The following is a 23052-nucleotide window of genomic DNA, read 5'->3' as shown; positions in this document are numbered from 1 at the left end:
AACCCCTTAAACGGAAAACTGTACGGAAATTTCGCCTAAATAGTCAATTCACCGTCACACGGACGTTACGATATGATTTATGTAGATAGATAAGGAATCTGCTCCACGTATAACACCTTCTTGGCTATGTCCGCTGGACTTAAGCTGAGAAACCGACCTTTCATGATATCTCCCTTATTAATACTCCTTTTGAGAAATGCACATTAGAAAAAAATTAGAATTGGATATCCATCAAGTTTGGTCGATTTCCAGTCAGGTTGGTTTTGTACTTTATATATTGTGGGAGAGTGAAATCACCATTTACTTTCCCTATATAACCCCAGTCCATTCCGGGAATCTGAAATGGTATTGATCTTAGAACCTACCCTTGCACACGTGGATGCTAAATATAAAGATTGGTTCAAATATCTTCAGTAGTTTTCAAGTTGTAATAATTACGCTTTACACGCACACGCTCTTCGTTTAAGTCCGGTGGGACTTGTACCGAAAAACGGTCCGTTAATGATATTTCCCTTATTAATCCTGGTATCGAAATGATGCACATGAGAAAAAAGGGTTAGAAATTATTTTCCGTTAGGACAGGTAGACTTCCATTAAGTATGGTTGTGTATATTTTGAGGGAGTGCAAAATCACTGTTTCGTATAAACCCCCAATCAGTTCAGGGACTTAAAGCAATATTTGCCCTGAAACCTACCCAAGAACAAGTGGATTCTAAATATGAAGTTTGGTGGAAATATATCCAGTAGTTTTCAAGTTATAGAAAGGCAGACAGACACCAAAGAAACCTACACTTGGACAGGTGGGTGCTAAATATAAAGTTTGGTTCAAATATCTTCAGTAGTTTTCAAGTTGTATACGCTTTACACGCACCCCCTCTTGAGTTATATCTGGTGGGACTTGTACCGAAAAACGGTCCGTTAATGATATCTCCCTTATTAATCCTGTTATTGAAATGATGCACATGAGAAAAAAGGTTTAGAAATTAATTTTCATTAAGGCGAGTAGATTTCCATTAAGTTTGGTTGTACATATTTTGAGCGAGTGTAAAATCACGGTTTCGTTTTCGTATAAATCCCCAGTTAGTTCAGGGATTTAGAAACAATATTTGCGCTAAAACCTACCCAAGGACAGGTGGATTCTAATTATGAAGTTTGGTGGAAATATATCGAGTAGTTTTCAAGTTATAGAAGGACAGACAAACAGACAAACAGACATACAGACAAACCAACAAACAGACACCAAAGCTAAAAATTATGCCGATGGTCATTATTACATCTGAAACGGATAACTGTACGGAAATTTCGCCAAAATAGTCAATGTACAGAAACACGGTCGTTACGATTTTATTTATATAGATTGTAAGCTAATATCGATAAAACTTCTGAACTTGCCATTCACATTGTGAATCAGAATGGACTTTATGCTTTTATATTTATATGTGGTAATTATTCAGGAGATATGTAATTCCTTGCAGTGTGCGTTCGTTTTATTCTAGTGTAAAATTAAAAAAAGGTTTTTCTTTCTTTCAAAGTTCCCTGACCAAATCAAAGCTTGAAATTTTTTATTACTTCTTCTCTTAAAATTTTCAGTGGAGTTCATAATTCTGTTGCTGTCTCTTAAAGCAACAATAACCACATCCACAATTTATTCCCAACTTTTTTTCTGCTTGGCTAGCCCTTTTTTAGCATTTGTCCCCACTGTTCTCATTTTTATGTCCTTTTTTTGCGTGAAATGTCTCCCAAATTGAGGTTAGGAGTCTCAAGCGAAAAATCAATGAACTGCTTTCCATGAAAAACTTCAAAATATTGTAATGCGCCAGGCCTGTTTTAGCCCCTTCAATACTTGCTGGAAGGAGCTAATGAGTCAACAGGGAGCTCCCAAACTGAGGGCATGGCCGGTCTTTCCGTGTATTGTTCTCTTTATCTGGTTTTCACACGAGTTTTCTGGGAGGTTTGTAATTTGTAATATCTGGAGCTGTCTCATTTTAGTTTTGACTCAGTTAATTTGTAACTGCTTGATTCTTCAGTCTTCTGAAACTAATTTTGAGTAACCAATTTATAAACTACCTGAAAAATAAAACATATGATAACTATTATACTTGAAAAAGAAAAAACTTTCATTAAAGTAGAACGACATGCTTCGTTCTTGAAGGAACATCATCAAATTCTATCAAATCACACTCAAATATTTAGAAATGTATAAACATGTATATTTATTTCTGTTTTAATACTCAGGAAACTTGAAATTTGGAACTTATATTTTTTCTCCTTTCTAGCATAGACTGCCAGATGTTGACACGCGCCAAGGACAGAGCACGATTTTACAACACCTTGCATTCTATGCTAGAGTGGAGAGAAAAGAGAACATTAATATCAGTTTATAAATTTACTCAAAATTAGTTTTGGCAGACTGAACAACCTAATGGTTTTTAAATAAACCTTCTGGGAGGTGCAATAATAATGTTGCCACATGGCAAATATATTCGAGCTATAAAAAGGAGGCTAGCGCGAACAGTCAGACAGAGTTGGAATCAGTGTTGGAGTTTGGTAGCTGGACAGGATCGACAGCAGTGTTGGCTGTCGCAGGTGTCTCACCAGAGTCTGAACGAGGAGCTGCTGTTGTGTCAGAGTGCCGAGCATCGTATTGGAGTACGGAGTATGAAGTACATATGTGTACTGCCTTGGAGTACTGTCCGTGTACCAATGCAAAGTGAGTGACTGGTGCTTCACTGCAGTAGAGCTGATTATTGTCTGTGCCCAACCAGAGTCAGAGTATCGCCACGTATGGAGTGGAATACTGTTTGTACTGCCTTGGAGAGAAGTGAACTGAATTGAACTGAATTGAATTGAATTTATTGATAACTAGCAAATGTACCCGTGCTTCGCTACGGTATTCTACACTGCATACGGATTTCTCCGTAAATTACTGTAAAGGCAATGAGTTAGATTATATTAAATCGCATATCTCTTAGCGCTATCCGAGAAACAAAGCAGGGAGGACACCATACGTTGTTTGCGATGCATGGTAGGCATTGGAGAAATTTCGTTGATAATGGCAGGCCACATTTCCTACTGCCAAGCACAGTCGAGTTCAGGAGTTTCTACCAGAACGGCAGGCTCACTTGGCAACTGTCAATCACAGTAGAGATGAAGAGATATCACTAAAAAGACAGGCCCTTTTCCTAATGCCCAGTCACAATCGAGCTGGAGAGATTTGATTATAATCGAGGAATGCAGCGCTATCTAACTTATCAACAATCGAGACACGACAATAAGTTATAGAAACGAAGTTGTAGATCTCACAAAATTGAACGGCGATATTGCTATCTGTTTTGTAACTCGACTTACCGCTAACCACCAATCATCCCGAAACGAAGGTCTGCATCGTCATTAAATTGCATCCATATTTCGATATTTTTCGGAGCCAAAAATTATACGTTTGAACAACTTAGAATATTTTCTCAGAGGAAAGAATGTCCAGGTTTCGGGATTAGCAATCGCATACATACGGAGTAATTAAGGAAGAAAAAATACATCCAGAAAAGTTAACTGAGGACAGCCGGATAGGACAAACATGTAAATACCAAGTGGAATTATCTGAAAATAAAAGGCCACTCAATACATTTGATGGTATGAGTTACGAATATAAGAAGGCGGCAACAGAAGAGGAATTTAGGGGCAGGGATTCTTAGATAAACAGATAAGATGACTTATGGTGTAATTACTTAAGACTAAAGAAGCAAGACAGAGGCAAGAAATTAAAGCGGACATCAGAAGTAGAATAGAAACACAATAAAAGTTATAGCAAATGCCAGAAAACACATTACGGTGCGAAATAATTTGCTACACTCCGCGGTACTGTTCAAATATTAACAACGCCCCTTAGTGTTATTTGAGGACGATTGTAACCTATAACGGTATTCCGCCAATATCCCGCAGAATGGCCGATTGACGTCTCTCTTGCTTTCTACCCAGGGAACAACCACGAGTTTACAGGAATGATGACGAAAATGGTAATATGTTACTTCCCTGCTGGCAAGCAATCATAGACGTTGCCATGGTAACCTGCAGGTTCGTTGTCAGTCTGTTGGTCACTCAATGCAAAGCATGAGACCCGCAGAAAATAGGCCTAGTAATTTTCTCCGTCATTTGAAGAGTAAGCGAAATTATGTACATAATAAAGTTGTTTATAATGAAGGGACCTTTCAGATATAGTCCACGGATTTCACAAGAAAATCAATAGTATAAGAGAAAATCGAAGAAAACTGTTCTGGTTGTCCTATAAACTCCCGTCTATTCAGAAATTTTTAAATCATATGCATATGAAAACCTTCCCCGGGATGAGTATACTCTAAATATGAAGATTGGTCGAGATCTATCCAGCCGTTTCACCGTGATGGTGGAACAAACAGACAGACACGAAAAATAAAAACTACTGATACGGTCTTGAGTTGATCTGAAACGGACAAAATGTCTGAAAAATTGGCAAAATAAACGAAATTACAGAGAGTGTACCCCCTACAACTTTATTCATACAGATATAGACGGCCACGTCTATAAGTGCAGACCTTTATTTAAGAGTTACTGCTTTGAAACTGTTTGATATATCGGCAAAAAGATTTCACCATCAGACGCCTCTTTTAGTCTTCTACATGGTTGGTCCTATAACATTTTCTCTTATCTATATCCAATATATAAAATAAGAGTTTTGTCTGTACATTGCTCAGAATTTAAAAAGGATTTCTGTATCAGTCGTGTCCACAGTAACAGGGAAATGCACTTTTTTTAATTTTCCGTAATGTCTGTCTGTCTGTCTGTCTGTCTGTCTGTCTGTCTGTCTGTCTGTCTGTCTGTCTGTCTGTCTGTCTACACGCATCACGAGAAAACGGCTGAAGAGAATTTAATGAAAATCAGTATGTGAAGTCGGGGGATGAGCCACTACAATCTAGGCTATAAATAATTTAACTCACGCTGAGTAAAATGGTAGTTTAGGGGAAGGCGTAAAATTTAATTCTCGAATATTTATATTATGTGTGGTCCTATCGATAAATACTGTATAACGAAAGTTGAACAGAATTAAATTTCCGATCATTTATGTCATACATTGTTACCGTACCGGCTTAAATAACACAGATATTCATGAATTTGTATTTGTGTTGCCAAGTCCATATCAACGCCAAGCCACGAGAAAATGGGTGAACAGAATTTAATAAATGTCGGTATATACAGTTGGGGAATAAGAAACTACAGTCTAAGTTATAAACAATTTTATTCACCCTGGATAAAATTGTATTTTAGGGGAAGGCGCCTAAAATTTAATTTTTAAATACCTATGTTATTGGTCCTATCGAAAAGTACTACATAACAAAAGTTATAAAGAATACAATTTCGATCATTTATGTTTTATTCAGTTTTACCATACCGACTATGATAAGAGTGGTATTTCAGAGGCGAAAGGAAACTAAATGTGAAGGCCTACAATACTGAAAGCTCATTACCGTACATTGATCAACAATAATATTATATTGACCATTGTTTGTTGTGATGTTCTTCGTCTCTTATGATGCCGCTCAACCCAGATAAATGGGATTACTCCTGCGTACCGAGTATAACAGCCTGACTGAATATTGGCAGGAAATAGCTGGGGAGATGTAAAACATGACATTCCTCTGGTTCATACAATTTCTGATACTGCCGGTACGTAACAGACTGGTTCATCATAGTTATTCCAGCTGTTCGATCCCTACTCTGACGCGGTTGTTTGAATGAGCAGTGTGCATACTCAAGGCAGAGGCTCAGTTAGTAGTAGTAGTAGTAGTAGTAGTAGTTGTTGTTGTTGTTGTTGTTGTTGTTGTTGTTGTTGTAGTTGCATGACCCGGTCTAGAATTACAATTTAGGCATATTCGAAATTCTAGCGCCACAATTCACTAAATAACTCAAAATTCAGCCCTGAAAAGAGCCGTTTCTTAAGAAAAGCTCCTTTCTCTTCACTTTTATTAAATTCTACATTCATTTTATTCTAAATTAGCAGTGAATAGGGGGTTTCTCCTCTGGCTTGGAGATAGATTTTTCCGCCCCCTGTGCAGTGAACTGAGATTTCCCGAGTCATCGGGTACTCCCAGGAAACAGATTAGTAAAAGGGCATATTTTTTGCCCTGGGAGTCTCTACAATTCGACACCCCCACCCGGCTGAAATAAGACGAAGTGTGTTCACGGCTTTCTGCGGCTTGGTCATTCCAGCTTTCGAACATTGGACTGTTAGATCGGCAGCGTAGTACTGTTCGTTGAAAGTGAGAAAATATGTGGTTTTTCATTTGATCGAATATTTCATATGAAAGCATTGCTCTTAATCGGCCATTCCTACTGACGTCTTTGTAATGACCTATGTTCATTTCAGTTGGGAAATACTAAGACAGTCTTTCTGAGGATGTAAAAAAGCAGGTGGAGAGTGAGTGTCTGCCATTATAATGAAAACTCCTCAACCTGATTGTGACTGATGGTAGGCAAGAGGGCCTAACCCAGTCTTCATATGAGAAAAGATGTTTGGTGACTACCCCGTCGGGTTCCTAGGTTAACGTTAAATGCTATGCAATTGAATACAATCTTGCTCACAACGTGTACACTACGTAGCCTAGAATTCTGTATACAATGTAGAATTCCGTAGCGAAGCACGGGTACATCAGCTAGTATATAATATAAAAATATGTTATTCAAATACACATTCACTGTTTTACACTTTCAATGCGGTTCGTAGCTTGCTTCACAACAAATACTGTAGATATTTCGTAACTTTCCACCAAATTAATTACCATTTTGCCCCATCGTACTCTAAATATATACGATTCTCATGACAAACTTCACCCATGGAGACTCTATAGCTTACGACGTCAACTAGTAGAAGTAAGAATAGAGAATATGCATCTTACGGAGTCTCAAATTAGAATGGCGCGGAACTGGTCCGGCAAACTAGTCATTGAGTGACCCAAATAGACAGTAGATGTCCGAATTATGTAGGTTACGATAACCAGATGGTTCCGACAATTAATAAAATGAATTATTGGAATATGATACATGAATATAGTTCATATCTGGTCGAAGATTCATTTAAATTGGAGATAGATAAATGTACATACACTTGACGAACACATCTACAAGATTTTGCATCATCACAACTTCAGAATTAGGCGGGTATTTCTGCATATCTCATCTCCATGATAGAGACCAACAGTCGATCCTTACATACAAAAGACCACAGTATGTTTTTTGAACTCAACCATAATAAGAAAATATTAATAGGACTTGTATATAAGCAGCTAAAATTAGACGAATGGATGACTTCGAAGCAGCTTTAACAGATTTCATATCGGTCTACTAAGAGGTCATAGTCGTGGATGACTTTAATACGGACTTTTTAAAACAAACTAGTGAATCGAACAAACTGTGCCATTTATTCCATGCTCTGAGCATGGAAATCCTACCACTTAACGCTACGATCGACGTCACCTACCCTGCCTACTCGACTCACGCCTTCATTGACCTTATAATTGCAAATGCATGGACAGATCCCAGCTCCTGGGATTTCAATTCACGACTTAATTGTACTTACAGTATGTTACTCGATCAGAGGACCGAAGTATAAAACACGCTACATTGTTTTACGAGACATATAGCACATTGACTTAGATGACCTACGGAGTAATGCGTGTAACTTACCGTGGTATGACATTACGTAATCTTCATAACATTGACTCAGAAGTTAACAGATTCAGCTCATTAGTGCTGAACTTGTATGAAAAACATGTTCCGAAGAGGCAGGTATGATTTACCCGCCCCCCTTGTCCCTGGCTGACGATCGAGATAAGATCTGCTATGGCCAGCCGTGACAGTTGGTACAGACAATACAAACGCACGCGTGATAAAGAGGACTTTGAGCAATACAGGAAACTTAGGAACAAAGTTAAACAGCTAATTAGAAACAGTAAATACCACTACTCCCAACACTCAGTGGAAAAGAAAATAATAATATTTAACCCAAATCTGGATAAGGCTACGATCTTTGGGCATAGGCAAAGCCATAGAGGAGCACATTTCTTACATATCTCTAGATACGTTAAATATTTACTTTTCTCAGCCCAAAGTTGAACCAGTTCCACTACCGACTAACCCCTTAAGCTCCTTATGCCTTTCCAAGCGTGACCAGTCCTCTTTCCGCACCGTTAGCGCAAATGATTTTAAACGTGTGCTGTACTCGATCACTTCCGATGCGATAAGTAATGATGGTATCTCTATAAAATTAATTAAAAACATCATCAGGGCTGTACTGCCAATACTTCTCACATATTCAACTACTGCCTGACCAATGGAGTTTTACCTTACGTTTGGAATGACGCTAATAAGGCCAATACCGACAAACACTACTTTGGATTCTTCATCAGATTACCGCCCCGTGACCATTCTCTCAACCCTCTAAAAATATTCGAACGTCTGATTCATGCACAAATCACCGAATACCTGACCCAGAATTCCCTCATTGATCCTCTTCATGCGGCTTTTAAAAAGGACATTGTGCCGCGTCAGCATTCATGAGAGTTACAGACGATATCGGACATGCAATAGACCAACGATATGTTACTGTAGCAACACTACTAGACCCAAGCAGTGCCTTTGACACATTAGCCCTGAGTTACTACTGCTCAAACTCTGTACTGTCAAATTTAATGGGACATCTCTTAAAGTTTTTAGCTCCTACCTTACTGACAGCCGGCAACGTGTATCAGTGGGAACAATGTACTCAGGATGGCATAACAAGTCAATAGGTGTCCCGCAGGACCCAGGCGAGAGGAATTTTATTGATACACTCTTGAGGCGATAGTACCTTGTACACACTCCTTTTGCGGCAATGCAGGCTGAAATTCTCCCATGTAGACGATCGTAGAGGTGACGAATGTAGTATTTCGGAATGGCCTGCCATGCAGTTTCCACCTGGTGCCCCAGCTGGGCCAGATTTCCTGCCGGCCGTGCAGACCGCGCAAGATGACGTTTCATCCCGTCCCAAACATGCTCAATGGGGGACAGATCTGGGGATCATGCTGGCCAGGGTGATTGCCGTACACCTTCGAGAAGCACGTAGGGTGGCACTGGAAAAATGTGGACGTTCATTGTCTTGTTGGAAAGCACATTGCCTTGTTGGTGCATGAACAGTAGCACGACGGGTTGCATGATGGTTTGGACGTACCGTGCACTGGTCAAGGTGTCCTCGACGATCACCAGAGGAGAACGGCCAGTGTAGGATATGACTTCCCACGCCATGATGCCGTGGGTTAGCCGTGGGTTAGCCGTGTGTGCCTCTGTCGTATACACTCCAGACGTTGCCACTCACTTGCACGACGCCACACACGCGTACGACCAGGGCAGAAGCTTCTCTCATCATTGAAGATGACACGTCTCAATTCATCCTTCCATAAGCCCCTATTGCGACACCACTGGAGGGGGGTTCCCGAATTTTGAGCGTGAGCGGAAGACGCCCTAACGGCACGCAGCATCACAGCCCCGCTTCACAGATACGCTCGCGAATGGTATTCGCTGATACCCCCGGAGCAACAGTGTCCAAAATTTGTTGTGAAGTCGCGGTGGGATCCAATACGGCACTCCGTTAGATGCGACGGTCTTGGTGTGCATCTGTGCTTTGCCGCTGTCGAGACCCAGGCCGGCGGGCATGTGCGCCTTTTGCTGATCACTGGTAACAATATCGATGCACTGTGGAGACCTCTCGCCACACGTGTTGCGCAAATCAGCGCTACGACCACCCGGCCTCCCTCATGCCCACTATACGCCCTCGCTCAAACTCAGCCAATTGTACAAACGGTTCACGTACACACTGTTGCGGCATGCTAACAAAGTTGCAGGCAAAGACAGAGGTCCATATGTCACGGCAAACTGGCTGCTATTGGCTCTGGCGGTGACCAACTGTTGCGCAGTTTGCAACATTTCACAGCTGATACCGCGGTCCGTGGTGTGTTCGCAGCGCTGCGTGTTTGATCATCGCACGCACTGCCCTCTCATAGTGCACCGTGCAAGTATGGCAGGCCTCATTCTCTAGCATCAAGGTCTTCTTATTCATTTTCCCGGGGTGTACATGCCGTAAAGTTCAGAATTCACTTTTCCTTCCAAACCCTACTCTACTATATTTCCAATACATCTTAAAATACAACTGGTACAATCCCTAATTCTACCTGTTCTAGACGACTGACGACTGCGACACTGTACATACGGACATATCTCAAGACAGTAATAAGATACTCGAACGGAGTTTAAACACCTATATCAGATTTATATTTAAGCTACGTTATGATTCTCACATTTCACCACATTATAGGCAGTTCTTATAGTTTCGTGTGCACGAGGATCACAGTCTCCACATGTTATCCCTTATACATGCAATTCTAAAGTCAAGTGTACCGAATTAACTTTCATCAAACTTTAACCACCTCTCCTCCTATCATAACCACGATACCTACACGATTTGGCTCCTGTTTAACTATATTTCTCAGTTACTCCAGGGCTTACAACCGCTCTTTGTAGTCACTGCCTCGAGGTTGTGGAATACACTCCCTACTAACATCACAGATGCGCATTTTCGCACGAGATTTAGGATGGATTGCCTAAATCACTTGCTGAATACTTCTAGCTGACTTGTATGATGAGTGAAATGTGAATGAGTGCGTGAATGAGCATATTTTCACAACAATTGGATATGCATTTGCTAGTTATAGGTTTTTACTGTGTTTCTTTTATGATTAACTTACTATTGTTAGTTGTATAATTATTATCGTCATTTATTTTGTCATGTTGTGCATTCTATAATTTTGTCTATTATTACTATCTCCATACTTGCTACTAGTACTACTTTATTATTTTTTAATATTTTTTTTTACATTTCGATTAAATTTTGTTGAAGTGTTGTGGTTAAGAGTACAAGATGGCCTTGAGCCCTAACTTCGCCACGAATAAAGAACTTGCTTGCTTGCGTTGTATCAACTCTTGTCTTAGTAATGCAAGATGCAAAACGAAGTTCCTTTTCCTTTAGAACTCTTTGGAATGTATATTATATATTTGTGCTTGGTGACCAGCATGCATCTAGAAACCTATTAAATGGATTGATTAGTATTTATTTATTTATCTCCATAGCTACCTCGATGTACTCTCAATGTTTTGTTGTAAAAAATAATCATATTGAGCTGTGTACCTCTGTTCTAAAGCATATTTTCGACAGAGAGGGATCAAACATATTTATTTTTTCAGGTTGTTGCAGCTCCTCACCATGACAGGTTATGCTTAGCAGTCGCTGAAGAATTAGAAAAAGGTTTTGGTGGATGGTTTCCACCTCCAATGACGTCATCTTAGCCCTTTATTTACTGCCCCAGTCACAGCAGTATTATGTGATAACAGATAGTATACGAGGAGTATGTGGTGTTCAAAAATTGTCAGAATATAAGACTTTCTCCTTGTAGAGATGAACTATATCTCAGGACCTAAGACAGGGATGACTAGGTTGGATTCTCTATCTTGAAACTATGGTGTGAAGCGATTGCCACATAGCACGTCGAGTACCTGTCTGAATTTCATGGCATATTCTAAAGTCAACCACACACTATACCTCAGCATCAGGACGTACCAGTTAACTTGCGGCATGGCACAACCAAGCTCTGGCACTGTTGTTTTATAATAAGATGTAATATTTAACAAAGTGTGTGTGTTGATGGCACTATAACATACGGTGAAATACGGGCAGGTACTCCGCACGCTACGTGACGGTCGCTTCACATCATAGTGAATCCAACCTGATCATACCTGATCGAAGATAAAGAATACTTCCACAGTTTACCTCAGTGTGAAACATTCATTGCAGGTTACATCCAGAAGTCAATCTTGCCACTTGTCAATGTCGTGTCAGTGACACAACTAAATTGTTCACACTTTTGAATTTCAGTACTAACATGCTCATACATTTTCAGTTTAAGATGTTCATTTACGTGTGATTTACATGCACCATACTACTGTAAAATAAATGTAGGCCTGCTCAGTACTCAGTGTTACAATTCATAGTAAGTGAAAAAGTTCATCGAACTAGTTTCTTTTTGTTGAAGTAAACCATAGATTATGACGTGTGTAATGTTCTATGCAATATTCTGACGGACAACTGCAATAATTTAGTGTAGGAAATCATGATAATGGTTATTTGTAATAGTGTTAAATGTATAGGGCCTACTGCCAAATCATAATCCTCCATACACTGTACCTAAATGAATTGTTGTAAACTTCTTTTGAAAATACAATGAGCACTATCTCTAATGGTTGACAGCAGGCGAAACTTGCTCAATCTGCAGTATTAAGGCAAAATTGGAATATGACGCATTTTGAGAATTTCAAAATATTTACATAGGCCTACTGGAACAACTGCTACTTATGCTATATTTATTTAGTACTTCAAAACAATATTATTATTTATTTGCAATGCATTCACATCATTGTAACTGTAATAATTCGGCTAAATCCGCAGCACTCTGAGTAATTCCACATGTTATAATTGATTCCGCACTAGTCCATGGATTTTAGTTCAATAACACTGCAAGTAACACTACTTGAAAATAGCACTAAATGTTGTAGAAGAGTAAATAGGATAAGTGCCGTTGTTCCTTGATGCTACCACCTACCTCTTTTACCATCACAGTAAAAGATGACTTAGTAAACAGATCAAACCTCCTCCGAAAGATGGGTTAAAGCCACGGTAAAGTTATATTTAATTTACTGCGGAATTAGCCATACTGCGGATTTAGCTGAGCCTCCAATGCAGCAACAATATTCAGGTTTGAATAGCCCTGTTCCTGTGCATCACGGGAAGTATTGCACATCACTGAAATGTCTAAACTAGAATGACAGACGAAATATCATTCTCAAACTCGGTAATTATGATCATTAGGACGTGTACACACTAGCAAACCGTTGCATGTAATATATTCCTTACTGCAACCACATTCTGCAAGTGCGCCTTCCAAGCTTTGAGCGCACTCTGTAACGTGACGTGCAAGCTAATTGCCTGTTGTTTTTTATTTTTCTAAGAACTCAAAAAGTGCTCATAATAGCCTCGTGGACGCGCTGGTTTGTTAATGTGTTTCCTCCGATCGAGGAGTAGCGTTGTAAAGCACTATAAGTGAGACAATAAGAAGTGGCCGAATCGATTAAAATATATAAGATTACGCCGATATTATGGGAGCCTACAGATAGAAATGACTGTAAGAAACACCTGATAGGAGATGCTTGGATTGAAATTACTGCTGCTACGCATACTGCAGGTGCTAACTACAAGCAAATCTTGTGGATATGTGACATTAGAGCTGACAGCTTGCTTCAGTATACTGAATTGACACTCTAAACTTAAATAGAAACCTCAGCTGCCAATATCTTAAGGTCACAACCAATGTAGCTTCCACCGAGACTGCTTCTCTAAATTAACGCTCCAGTTTTTAATTCTAAAAGTCGAACAAGACTCAAATATTCGAAGTCCGTTGGATTCAAGTGGTTTGCATTTTTATAATGACCACTAAATGTTTGCTATTGTAAATCCAAAATTAAAGTAGAATCCGTCCTTTATTTGTATAACCGTGGTCCCTTACCGTCATCAGGATATACAATACACGAGCAATTAACTCACGAGATATTAAAGATGTCTTTACGGCGAGCTTATTGTGAGCACTGTGGTTCTCGTCGTTGCAACAGGCAATGGAAATGTCGTCCACGTGAAGAAGTGGTTGCAGTAACCATTAGTTTACATGCAGCAGTTTGTTAATGTTTACCCGCCTTTAAACTACTCCTCCTGAAGTAACCACACAATTCTTGTTTTATGTGTAGATTTCTTATCGCTTCCTCATTTTCCCTATGCATTGTTAAGTCAAATTTAAGAACCCTTCTCGGGTTATATTTCACTGTGAACTCTGATTCAGAGTCACTGAGCTCTGAGTTGCTCTGTAGCTAAAGTCGTGGCCAAAAAGGATATGAGTATTTTGTGTGTCCAGTAATGTGTTCTGTATATAATGTAAAAAAAAATACATTTTGTAAATAATTAAGAAATTGAAATAATTATTTTAAAAATCAAAGTAAATAATTACCTCAGTCAGCAGTGAAAATTACAGATTTAACATTTGGCCATAAAGACTAAAAGCATGTATTGTATATTTTTGGAACTGTTATTTAATATGTTGTTAATAAAATTTTTACTGGCTCTTTCTTTTCCTTCTTACACGTAATATTATATTGAACAATAATTGCATAAACCTGACAACCTATGTCAGTGTTGCCCATTCTTTCATCTCTTCCTTACGGCATCCTCTTACAGGGAAATTTTGTACATTTCAAAGCAGATTAAGAATATATTATTATGTACAATAGCAAAGTAATTTTAATATCCAACCAGCACTGAGATATGAGTTTAATTCTCACTGTCGACCTCAATTGAGATATTTTCTATTTCAACTCGGGGTCCGTTGATGCCACACCTTACGCCCACTAATTTCTTGGCTTACCTATCCAAATTCCCATCCCTGTCACTTTTGTTCCAATAACTCTGTTACCAGTTATATTCCCTGTTGAACCTTGATTCAGAAGTCGCACCTACAAGATATCATTAACTACATAAATAATTATTAATGTAGTCCAAGAATGAAATTAAAAAGAGGGAATAAATAAATCAGGTTTGGAAAATATAGTACCGGTAACTACAACCACGATACGAATCTAAATTAGCTCTTGGTCCAGCGTGGTTCAGATCGTCGATCAACAATAGTGAGGAAAGAATCAGTTGTGCAAATTTCAGCCGAATGCATGGAATCTTGCCAATATAAGAAGATGATTATAGAATATTAAAATGTTTCTGCCCTTCATCTGGTGCTAACAATTCCCTTGTGTTGATTGGGAGCCTATCTTCACTCTTTGTTCGCGTTCAATATATATACGTTGCAGAATCTAACGATGTCAAGATGACTAGAAGATCAAGTTGTAAAAATTTAACCTTCATCTTAACCGATATTCAGAACTAATCATATGTCTTTGCTTAAGTATATGTTCAGTGGTTTGCTAGAAAATGTTGAAAGTATATATTTAATTTCGTTCCATGTAGTACGAAATGCTCGTTTTTGTTTCTCTTTATCATTGGGATGAAACTGCTTAAATATTAGGCTACAAAACATATCATTTGCAACAGCGTTATTCCTTCATAAGACTGTAAATACAAGTAAATACATTTTAATTATATCCAAGTGACCACCTCCGTAGCGTAACGGTTAATGTTGTTAGCTGTCGTCCTCGGGATCCGGGGTTCAATTCCCGGTACTGCCAGAAATTTAAGAATGGCAGGGGGGCTGGTATGTGGTTGAAAGGGTTACATGTAGCTCACCTCCAGTGGGGGTGTGCCTGAAAAGACCTGCACCACCTCGGGATGAGGACACGAGTTTACATTTGTCTGACTCGTTGGATAAATGGTCAGCGTACTGGCCTTCGGTTCGGAGGGTCCCGGGTTCGATTCCCGGCCGGGTCGGGAATTTTGACTCTCATTGATTAATTCCAATGGCTCGAAGGCTGGGTGTTTGTGGCTGGGCATTTGTGCCGTCCCCAACATCCCTGCAACTCACACACCACACATAACACTACCCTCCACCATTAAAACACGCAGTTACCTTCACATGGCAGATGCCACCCACCCTCATCGGAGGGCTGCACTCGGCTAGAAATAGCCACACGAAATTATTAATATTATTTTTTAAGTTATTGCAACAAGCTGTTGTTGTTGTTGTTGTTGTTATTGTTGTTGGGACAATCACTTAACATGTGCATGATTACAAGTTTGTCGACCATTCATGCAGACCATTCACTTTCCTGTTCTCTGTGGCTCTTTGTAGTTTCATCCTTTTTTTTTTTTTTTTTTTGCATTGTTACTATTCTTGATTTTGTAACTTCCTTCAAGTGTAAAATCGAGGTATCAGGTTAGTATCCAAAACATAGAATATAGTCAGATGTTCAGAGCCCTTAAACGTTGCCATGATAATTGCCATAGCAGTTTCCATAGAGTTAGTTATCGACTATTGAACTTAATCACACCGACAATGATATAGAACAAATAAGTTGGTAAATACATTTTGTTATGAGCAATTTTCCTTTAAAAAATCGCAAAAAATACACATTGAATTTTATAATTTTAACCTCTGTGAAGCCCCCTTTTTGCTGAATATTTTGAACAGAAAATAGCTAAGATTCTACTTGCTCTTCTCCTAAAGTTAAATACCAAGTTTCGTGAAAAGCCTCCAATCCGTTCTCCCATGATGCCGTAAGAGACAAATAGACAAAAATTAAACTGAATCCAACAGGCTATTATTGTCCTTTCCAATATAAAAACCCAGTATCGCGTTAATATACAAAAACTTGAGTCAGAAATGCATATGGCCCTGAGGTTCACTCAGCCTACACCAAAAATGAGTACCACGTTAATTCCTGGGGGCAAAGGCGGCCGAGCGTAGAGCTAACCACTCTACCCCATCAAGTGCCAAGGTTACGGATAGTGGAAGCCTTTACCTTCCACCCCTCCCAGGGCCTTCATGGCCTGTACTGAGAAGACTTTGCTTTGCTTTGCTTTGCTTTTGAGTCAGAAATATGATTTTATACACTGACGGACAGAGCAAATGCAACACCAAGAAGGAGTGGTTCGAAAGGGATGAAAGTTGGGGAAAAAACAGAGACGGCACGGACGAATAATTGATGTTTATTTCAAACCGATATGCAGGTTACACAATGCGCACGGCATCGACTCAGTAGGATGTAGGACCACCGCGAGCGGCGATGCACGCAGAAACACGTCGAGGTACAGAGTCAATAAGAGTGCGGATGGTGTCCTGAGGGATGGTTCTCCATTCTATGTCAACCATTTGCCACAGTTGGTCGTCCGTACGAGGCTGGGACAGAGTTTGCAAACGGCGTCCAATGAGATCCCACACGTGTTCGATTGGTGAGAGATCCGGAGAGTACGCTGGCCACGGAAGCATCTGTACGCCTCGTAGAGCCTGTTGGGAGATGCGAGCAGTGTGTGGGCGGGCATTATCCTGCTGAAACAGAGCATTGGGCAGCCCCTGAAGGTACGGGAGTGCCACCGGCCGCAGCACATGCTGCACGTAGCGGTGGGCATTTAACGTGCCTTGAATACGCACTAGAGGTGACGTGGAATCATACGCAATAGCGCCCCAAACCATCATGCCGCGTTGTCTAGCGGTAGGGCGCTCCACAGTACTGCCGGATTTGACCTTTCTCCACGCCGACGCCACACTCGTCTGCGGTGACTATCACTGACAGAACAGAAGCGTGACTCATCGGAGAACACGACGTTCCGCCATTCCCTCATCCAAGTCGCTCTAGCCCGGCACCATGCCAGGCGTGCACGTCTATGCTGTGGAGTCAATGGTAGTCTTCTGAGCGGACGCCGGGAGTGCAGGCCTCCTTCAACCAATCGACGGGAAATTGTTCTGGTCGATATTGGAACAGCCAGGGTGTCTTGCACATGCTGAAGAATGGCGGTTGACGTGGAGTGCGGGGCTGCCACCGCTTGGCGGCGGATGCGCCGATCCTCGCGTGCTGACGTCAGTCGGGCTGCGCCTGGACCCCTCGCACGTGCCACATGTCCCTGCGCCAACCATCTTCGCCACAGGCGCTGCACCGTGGACACATCCCTATGGGTATCGGCTGCGATTTGACGAAGCGACCAACCTGTCCTTCTCAGCCCGATCACCATACCCCTCGTAAAGTCGTCTGTCTGCTGGAAATGCCTCCGTTGACGGCGGCCTGGCATTCTTAGCTATACACGTGTCCTGTGGCACACGACAACACGTTCTACAATGACTGTCGGCTGAGAAATCACGGTACGAAGTGGGCCATTCGCCAACGCCGTGTCCCATTTATCGTTCGCTACGTGCGCAGCACAGCGGCGCATTTCACATCATGAGCATACCTCAGTGACGTCAGTCTACCCTGCAATTGGCATAAAGTTCTGACCACTCCTTCTTGGTGTTGCATTTGCTCTGTCAGTCAGTGCACAATGATTATTACATTCAAACGATACCATCACTCAGGATTTGATATGAAAATCACGTATATACGGAATTAGTCAAGCTGTATTTGTCGAACTAGATAAATTGGAGATAAATAAGTCCCTTGGAAAATAGCTCTGAACTATGAACCGGGCAGCACACAGGTGCACAGGCAAGAATGAAGGCAGACGGTGCAGCGCCTGTGGCGAAGATGGTTGGCGCAGGGACATGTGGCACGTGCGAGGGGTCCAGGCGCAGCCCGAGTGACGTCAGCACGCGAGGATCGGCGCATCCGCCGCCAAGCGGTGGCAGCCCCGCACGCCACGTCAACCGCCATTCTTCAGCATGTGCAAGACACCCTGGCTGTTCCAATATCGACCAGAACAATTTCCCGTCGATTGGTTGAAGGAGGCCTGCACTCCCGGCGTCCGCTCAGAAGACTACCATTGACTCCACAGCATAGACGTGCACGCCTGGCATGGTGCCGGGCTAGAGCGACTTGGATGAGGGAATGGCGGAAAGTCGTGTTCTCCGATGAGTCACGCTTCTGTTCTGTCAGTGATAGTCACCGCAGACGAGTGTGGCGTCGGCGTGGAGAAAGGTCAAATCCGGCAGTAACTGTGGAGCGCCCTACCGCTAGACAACGCGGCATCATGGTTTGGGGCGCTATTGCGTATGATTCCACGTCACCTCTAGTGCGTATTCAAGGCACGTTAAATGCCCACCGCTACGTGCAGCATGTGCTGCGGCCGGTGGCACTCCCGTACCTTCAGGGGCTGCCCAATGCTCTGTTTCAGCAGGATAATGCCCGCCCACACACTGCTCGCATCTCCCAACAGGCTCTACGAGGTGTACAGATGCTTCCGTGGCCAGCGTACTCTCCGGATCTCTCACCAATCGAACACGTGTGGGATCTCATTGGACGCCGTTTGCAAACTCTGCCCCAGCCTCGTACGGACGACCAACTGTGGCAAATGGTTGACATAGAATGGAGAACCATCCCTCAGGACACCATCTGCACTCTTATTGACTCTGTACCTCGACGTGTTTCTGCGTGCATCGCCGCTCGCGGTGGTCCTACATCCTACTGAGTCGATGCCGTGCGCATTGTGTAACCTGCATATCGGTTTGAAATAAACATCAATTATTCGTCCGTGCCGTCTCTGTTTTTTCCCCAACTTTCATCCCTTTCGAACCACTCCTTCTTGGTGTTGCATTTGCTTTGTCAGTCAGTGTATATCCAAGTGGCAACAAGAGCAGCCTTAAGATCTCAATTTGCTCTCCTCTTTTGTGTCAAATTTGTCAAGAAAGAGGTGTGGGAAAAATGACTGTGGCCACCACTGCATTTGTGTGTGTCACTGAGGTACTGTTGGAGGGGAGTACTGTTTCACATGTCAGCTGTAAGCACACTTTACAAGGCAGTGCGTTCCAACCGCTCACGTTAACTTTTGCTTACTCCTCTCCTTTCACTCCTCATCTAGACTTGACTTTAGGTTAATATGGCATGCTCGAATTTACTTCAAACTGATAAGAGACTAGTTCATCAAAGGGCTACTGTCAAGGAGGTTCTGCCAACATTAGGTAAAGAGAAAACACTATTGGAAACTAGATGCATCAACATGATTCCTTTTCCTCGACGGTACGTAGTAGTCAAATAAACTATAACAAGTAAGTTATAGGTAGATTAATACTTTTGACATGTTATATATATATATATATGCAAGTTGCTTTACGTCGCACCGACACAGATAGGTCTCATGACGACGATGGGACAGGAAAGAGCTGGGAGTGGGAAAGAAGCGGCCGTGGTCTTAATTAAGGTCCCCAGTGTATATTTTATTACTTCCTCTTAAATTTCAATAAATTTACTTTCTGCTCAGTGGAGGGGAACTTTATTTAAACGTCACCATTTCTCGTCTCATTTCTTTTACATGCTAAACCCTAAGCTCTGCTCTCTCTTTCCAAGAGCTCATTTAGTCAGTTCAGAAACTGTTCCCAGTGAAGCTGTGAATACTGGTTCAGTGAAATGAATTTAAGCTGTGGAAATTTTGAAGAAAGTATATATCACTGCTTGAATTTTCTAAACGTATTTAAAATACTTTTAAATAGTATCTACGAATTACTTAGCTGACCTTGAAAGCATACTTCACTATATTCATAAAATATTTCCTTCTTTTTGTTTTTCTCAACACACCCTTTCATTTTATGGCCATCCTCCTCTCGTACTGTTGACTCCTGCATTTCAAATTAATGTTTGTTGGGTGTTCATCGACCCTCCTTACAGTCATATTCAAGAATTTTTCAAAAATATATGTATATATTGGCCGGTACGGATATTGGTTTTTTCTAGATTCCAGACATGTACCGTTCATACATGTTTTCTTGTTGTTTAGCTCAATGATATCATTTAATTCATCGGTGCGTATGTGCATTTCAGCAGCTGTCAAAGTGACAGCTTGACGTTTCTTATTCAGTATTTCATTTTTAATTCAAAGCATGGGATGTGTTTGAACGCTTTTCAGAAAAGTGGTATAATGGTAATACTGAACTAATTAATTTCGTGTGGCTATTTCTACCCGAGTGCAGGCCTTGTAAGGCAGACCCTCTGATGAGGGTGGGCGGCATCTGCCATGTGTGGGTAACTGCTTGTTATTGTGGTGAAGGATAGTGTTATGTGTCGTGTGTGAGTTGCAGGGATGTTAGGGACAGCACAAACACCCAGACCCCGAGCCATTGGAATAAACCAATGAAGGTTAAAATACCCGACCCGGCCGGGAGTCGAACCCGGGACCCTCAGAACCGAAGGCCAGTACGCTGACCATTCAGCTAACGAGTCGGACAATTCTGGACTAAATGTAACCAATTGTATTATTTAAAAAATCAAAATAAATTATTTAGTTCCATGGTCCATGGCTAAATAGTTAGCGTGCTGGCCTTTGGTCACAGAGTTCCCGGGTTCGATTCCTGGCGGGGTCGGGAATTTTAACCATCATAGATTAATTTCGCCGGCACGGGGCTGGGTGTATGTGTCATTATGATCATGATCATGATCATCATAATCATAATCATCATCATTTCATCCTCACCACGACGCGCAGGTCGCCTATGGGAGTCAAATATAAAGACCTGCACCTGGCGAGCCGAACATATCCTCGGACACTCCCGGCACTTAAAGCCATACGCCATTTCACTTCATTTTCATGGTTTAAAAAAACGCTTTATTTCTCATATTCCGAAAGTAGTTTTCCTCGTGGGAAGTATCGGGTGTGCACAATTACATAAAGTTATGGTATTCAGCGCGGTACAGCACGGGCTGTAATGATGATAGGAGTCTGAAATTTCGTAGATATGTTAACCAAGCAATGCGCTCGCGAATTTTAGTTCCAAGTTATGCCACCAGGCGAGAATGTGGCGTTGTGAGCAATGGTAAGGGTCTTATGGCGACGATGGGATAGGAAAGGCCTAGGAATAGGAAGGAAGCGGCCGTGGCCTTAATTAAGGTACAGCCCCACCATTTGCCTGGTGTGAAAATGGGAAACCACGGAAAACCATATTCAGGGCTGCCGACAGTGGGGTTCGAACCCACTATCTCCCGATTACTGGCTACTGGCTGCACTTAAGCGACTGCAGCTATCGAGCTCGGTTCCTAAAAAGGATCAGCTTATGGTGTAATCGATAGCTCTTCAATCTCAAGTAGGCCAAATTAGAGTGTTTCTGGAATCGTCATATCTTATTAATGACGATATAATGCTGATCATCATGATTGTATAATTATCACTATTATGACTATCTATTGCATTCCAGGCCGGTCTTAAAGGACCAAGTTCTGATAAGATAAGTTATAGGCACTTTTAAAAAGTCGATTCCATTTATCTGCTCGCAAGCGGTTTTTACCTGAGTTATGATACAACCAATGCAGCCAACTATCAAGTATAAAATGTCGTACTTTATTACATATTTGCAAAGAGGAGTCTGATTAATAGAAGAGTTTAAGGAATTCAGAGTCCAGGTGATGTGTACGATAACCGCAATTGCGCAATGAATTTGAGAAAGTTTTCTCAGTGCTTATTTGCTTCTAAAGAACTCCATATTTTTGTTTATTAGCACTGTGCAATACCTAGGAAGGAGTTGGATGGGCTTTATCATAAACCTGGTCAAATCGAGCGAATTTGCCGTGCGGTTAGAGTCGCATAGCTGTGAACTTGCATTCGGGAGTTCGAAACCCACCATTGGCAGCCCTGAAGATGGTTTTCCGTAATTTCCCATTTTCATACCAGGCAAATGCCGGGATGGTATCTAACTGAAGGCCATATCCGCTTCCTTCCTTGTCTATCTCTTCCGATCTTTCCATCCCCCCACAAGGCCCATGAGCAGTGAGGCCGCCTGGGTGCGGTACTGGTCCTCCTCCCCAGTTGTATCCTACGACCCAAAGTCTCACGCTTCAGGACACTACCCTTGAGGCCCTTGGGATCCCTCGCTGAGTCCTAGGCAAAATTCAACTCTGGCGGTAAACGGATTAAGAAAAAAGAAAAGAAAAGAAAAGAAAAGAAAAGAAAGTAATACTGCACCACACAAAACAAACCTATTGAAGACTGCACTCAGATCAGTGGCGTGCACTGAACCCCATCTATCCCAGCGCTGCTGGGGTAAAGTACTTTGTATTAACATTTTCTAATTATTCCTTAGAACGCTTTTTATAATGTTTAAAAAATTGCGAACATCTAAGCCAAGCCAAGTACAGCTAACTCGACAGTCCCCCGACAGCAATTTACGGCGGCAGGCCAGCTAGCTTAGGTAAGGGGTGTTAGTTTCATTACTTGACACTCGAATTCTTCAGCGCCGCACATGAGAGACTGCAAGAAAAATAACATCTTAGCAGTACAGCCACTTTGCACACCGTCTTGCTAATAAAAATAGAGCCAGTATATGA

General features: G+C 41.5%; 1 protein-coding gene across 2 annotated transcripts in view; it reads left to right on the top strand.

Annotated features, from left to right (window-relative positions):
• Positions 1-14280, top strand: part of LOC136858301 (fatty-acid amide hydrolase 2-B) — a 366694-nt gene extending 352414 nt beyond the window's left edge. For both annotated transcript variants that reach the window (XM_067137740.2, XM_067137741.2), the window contains exon 11: positions 11302-14280. In XM_067137740.2, the coding sequence (XP_066993841.2) occupies positions 11302-11403 (102 nt within the window). In that variant the 3' untranslated portion in view covers positions 11404-14280. The remainder of the gene's footprint in view (positions 1-11301) is intronic.
• Positions 14281-23052: the final 8772 nt, after the last annotated feature.

The sequence above is a fragment of the Anabrus simplex genome, chromosome 1 (genome assembly GCF_040414725.1).
Source record: "Anabrus simplex isolate iqAnaSimp1 chromosome 1, ASM4041472v1, whole genome shotgun sequence".
Classification (NCBI taxonomy): domain Eukaryota; kingdom Metazoa; phylum Arthropoda; class Insecta; order Orthoptera; family Tettigoniidae; genus Anabrus; species Anabrus simplex.
This window is presented reverse-complemented; position numbering and strand designations above follow the sequence as displayed.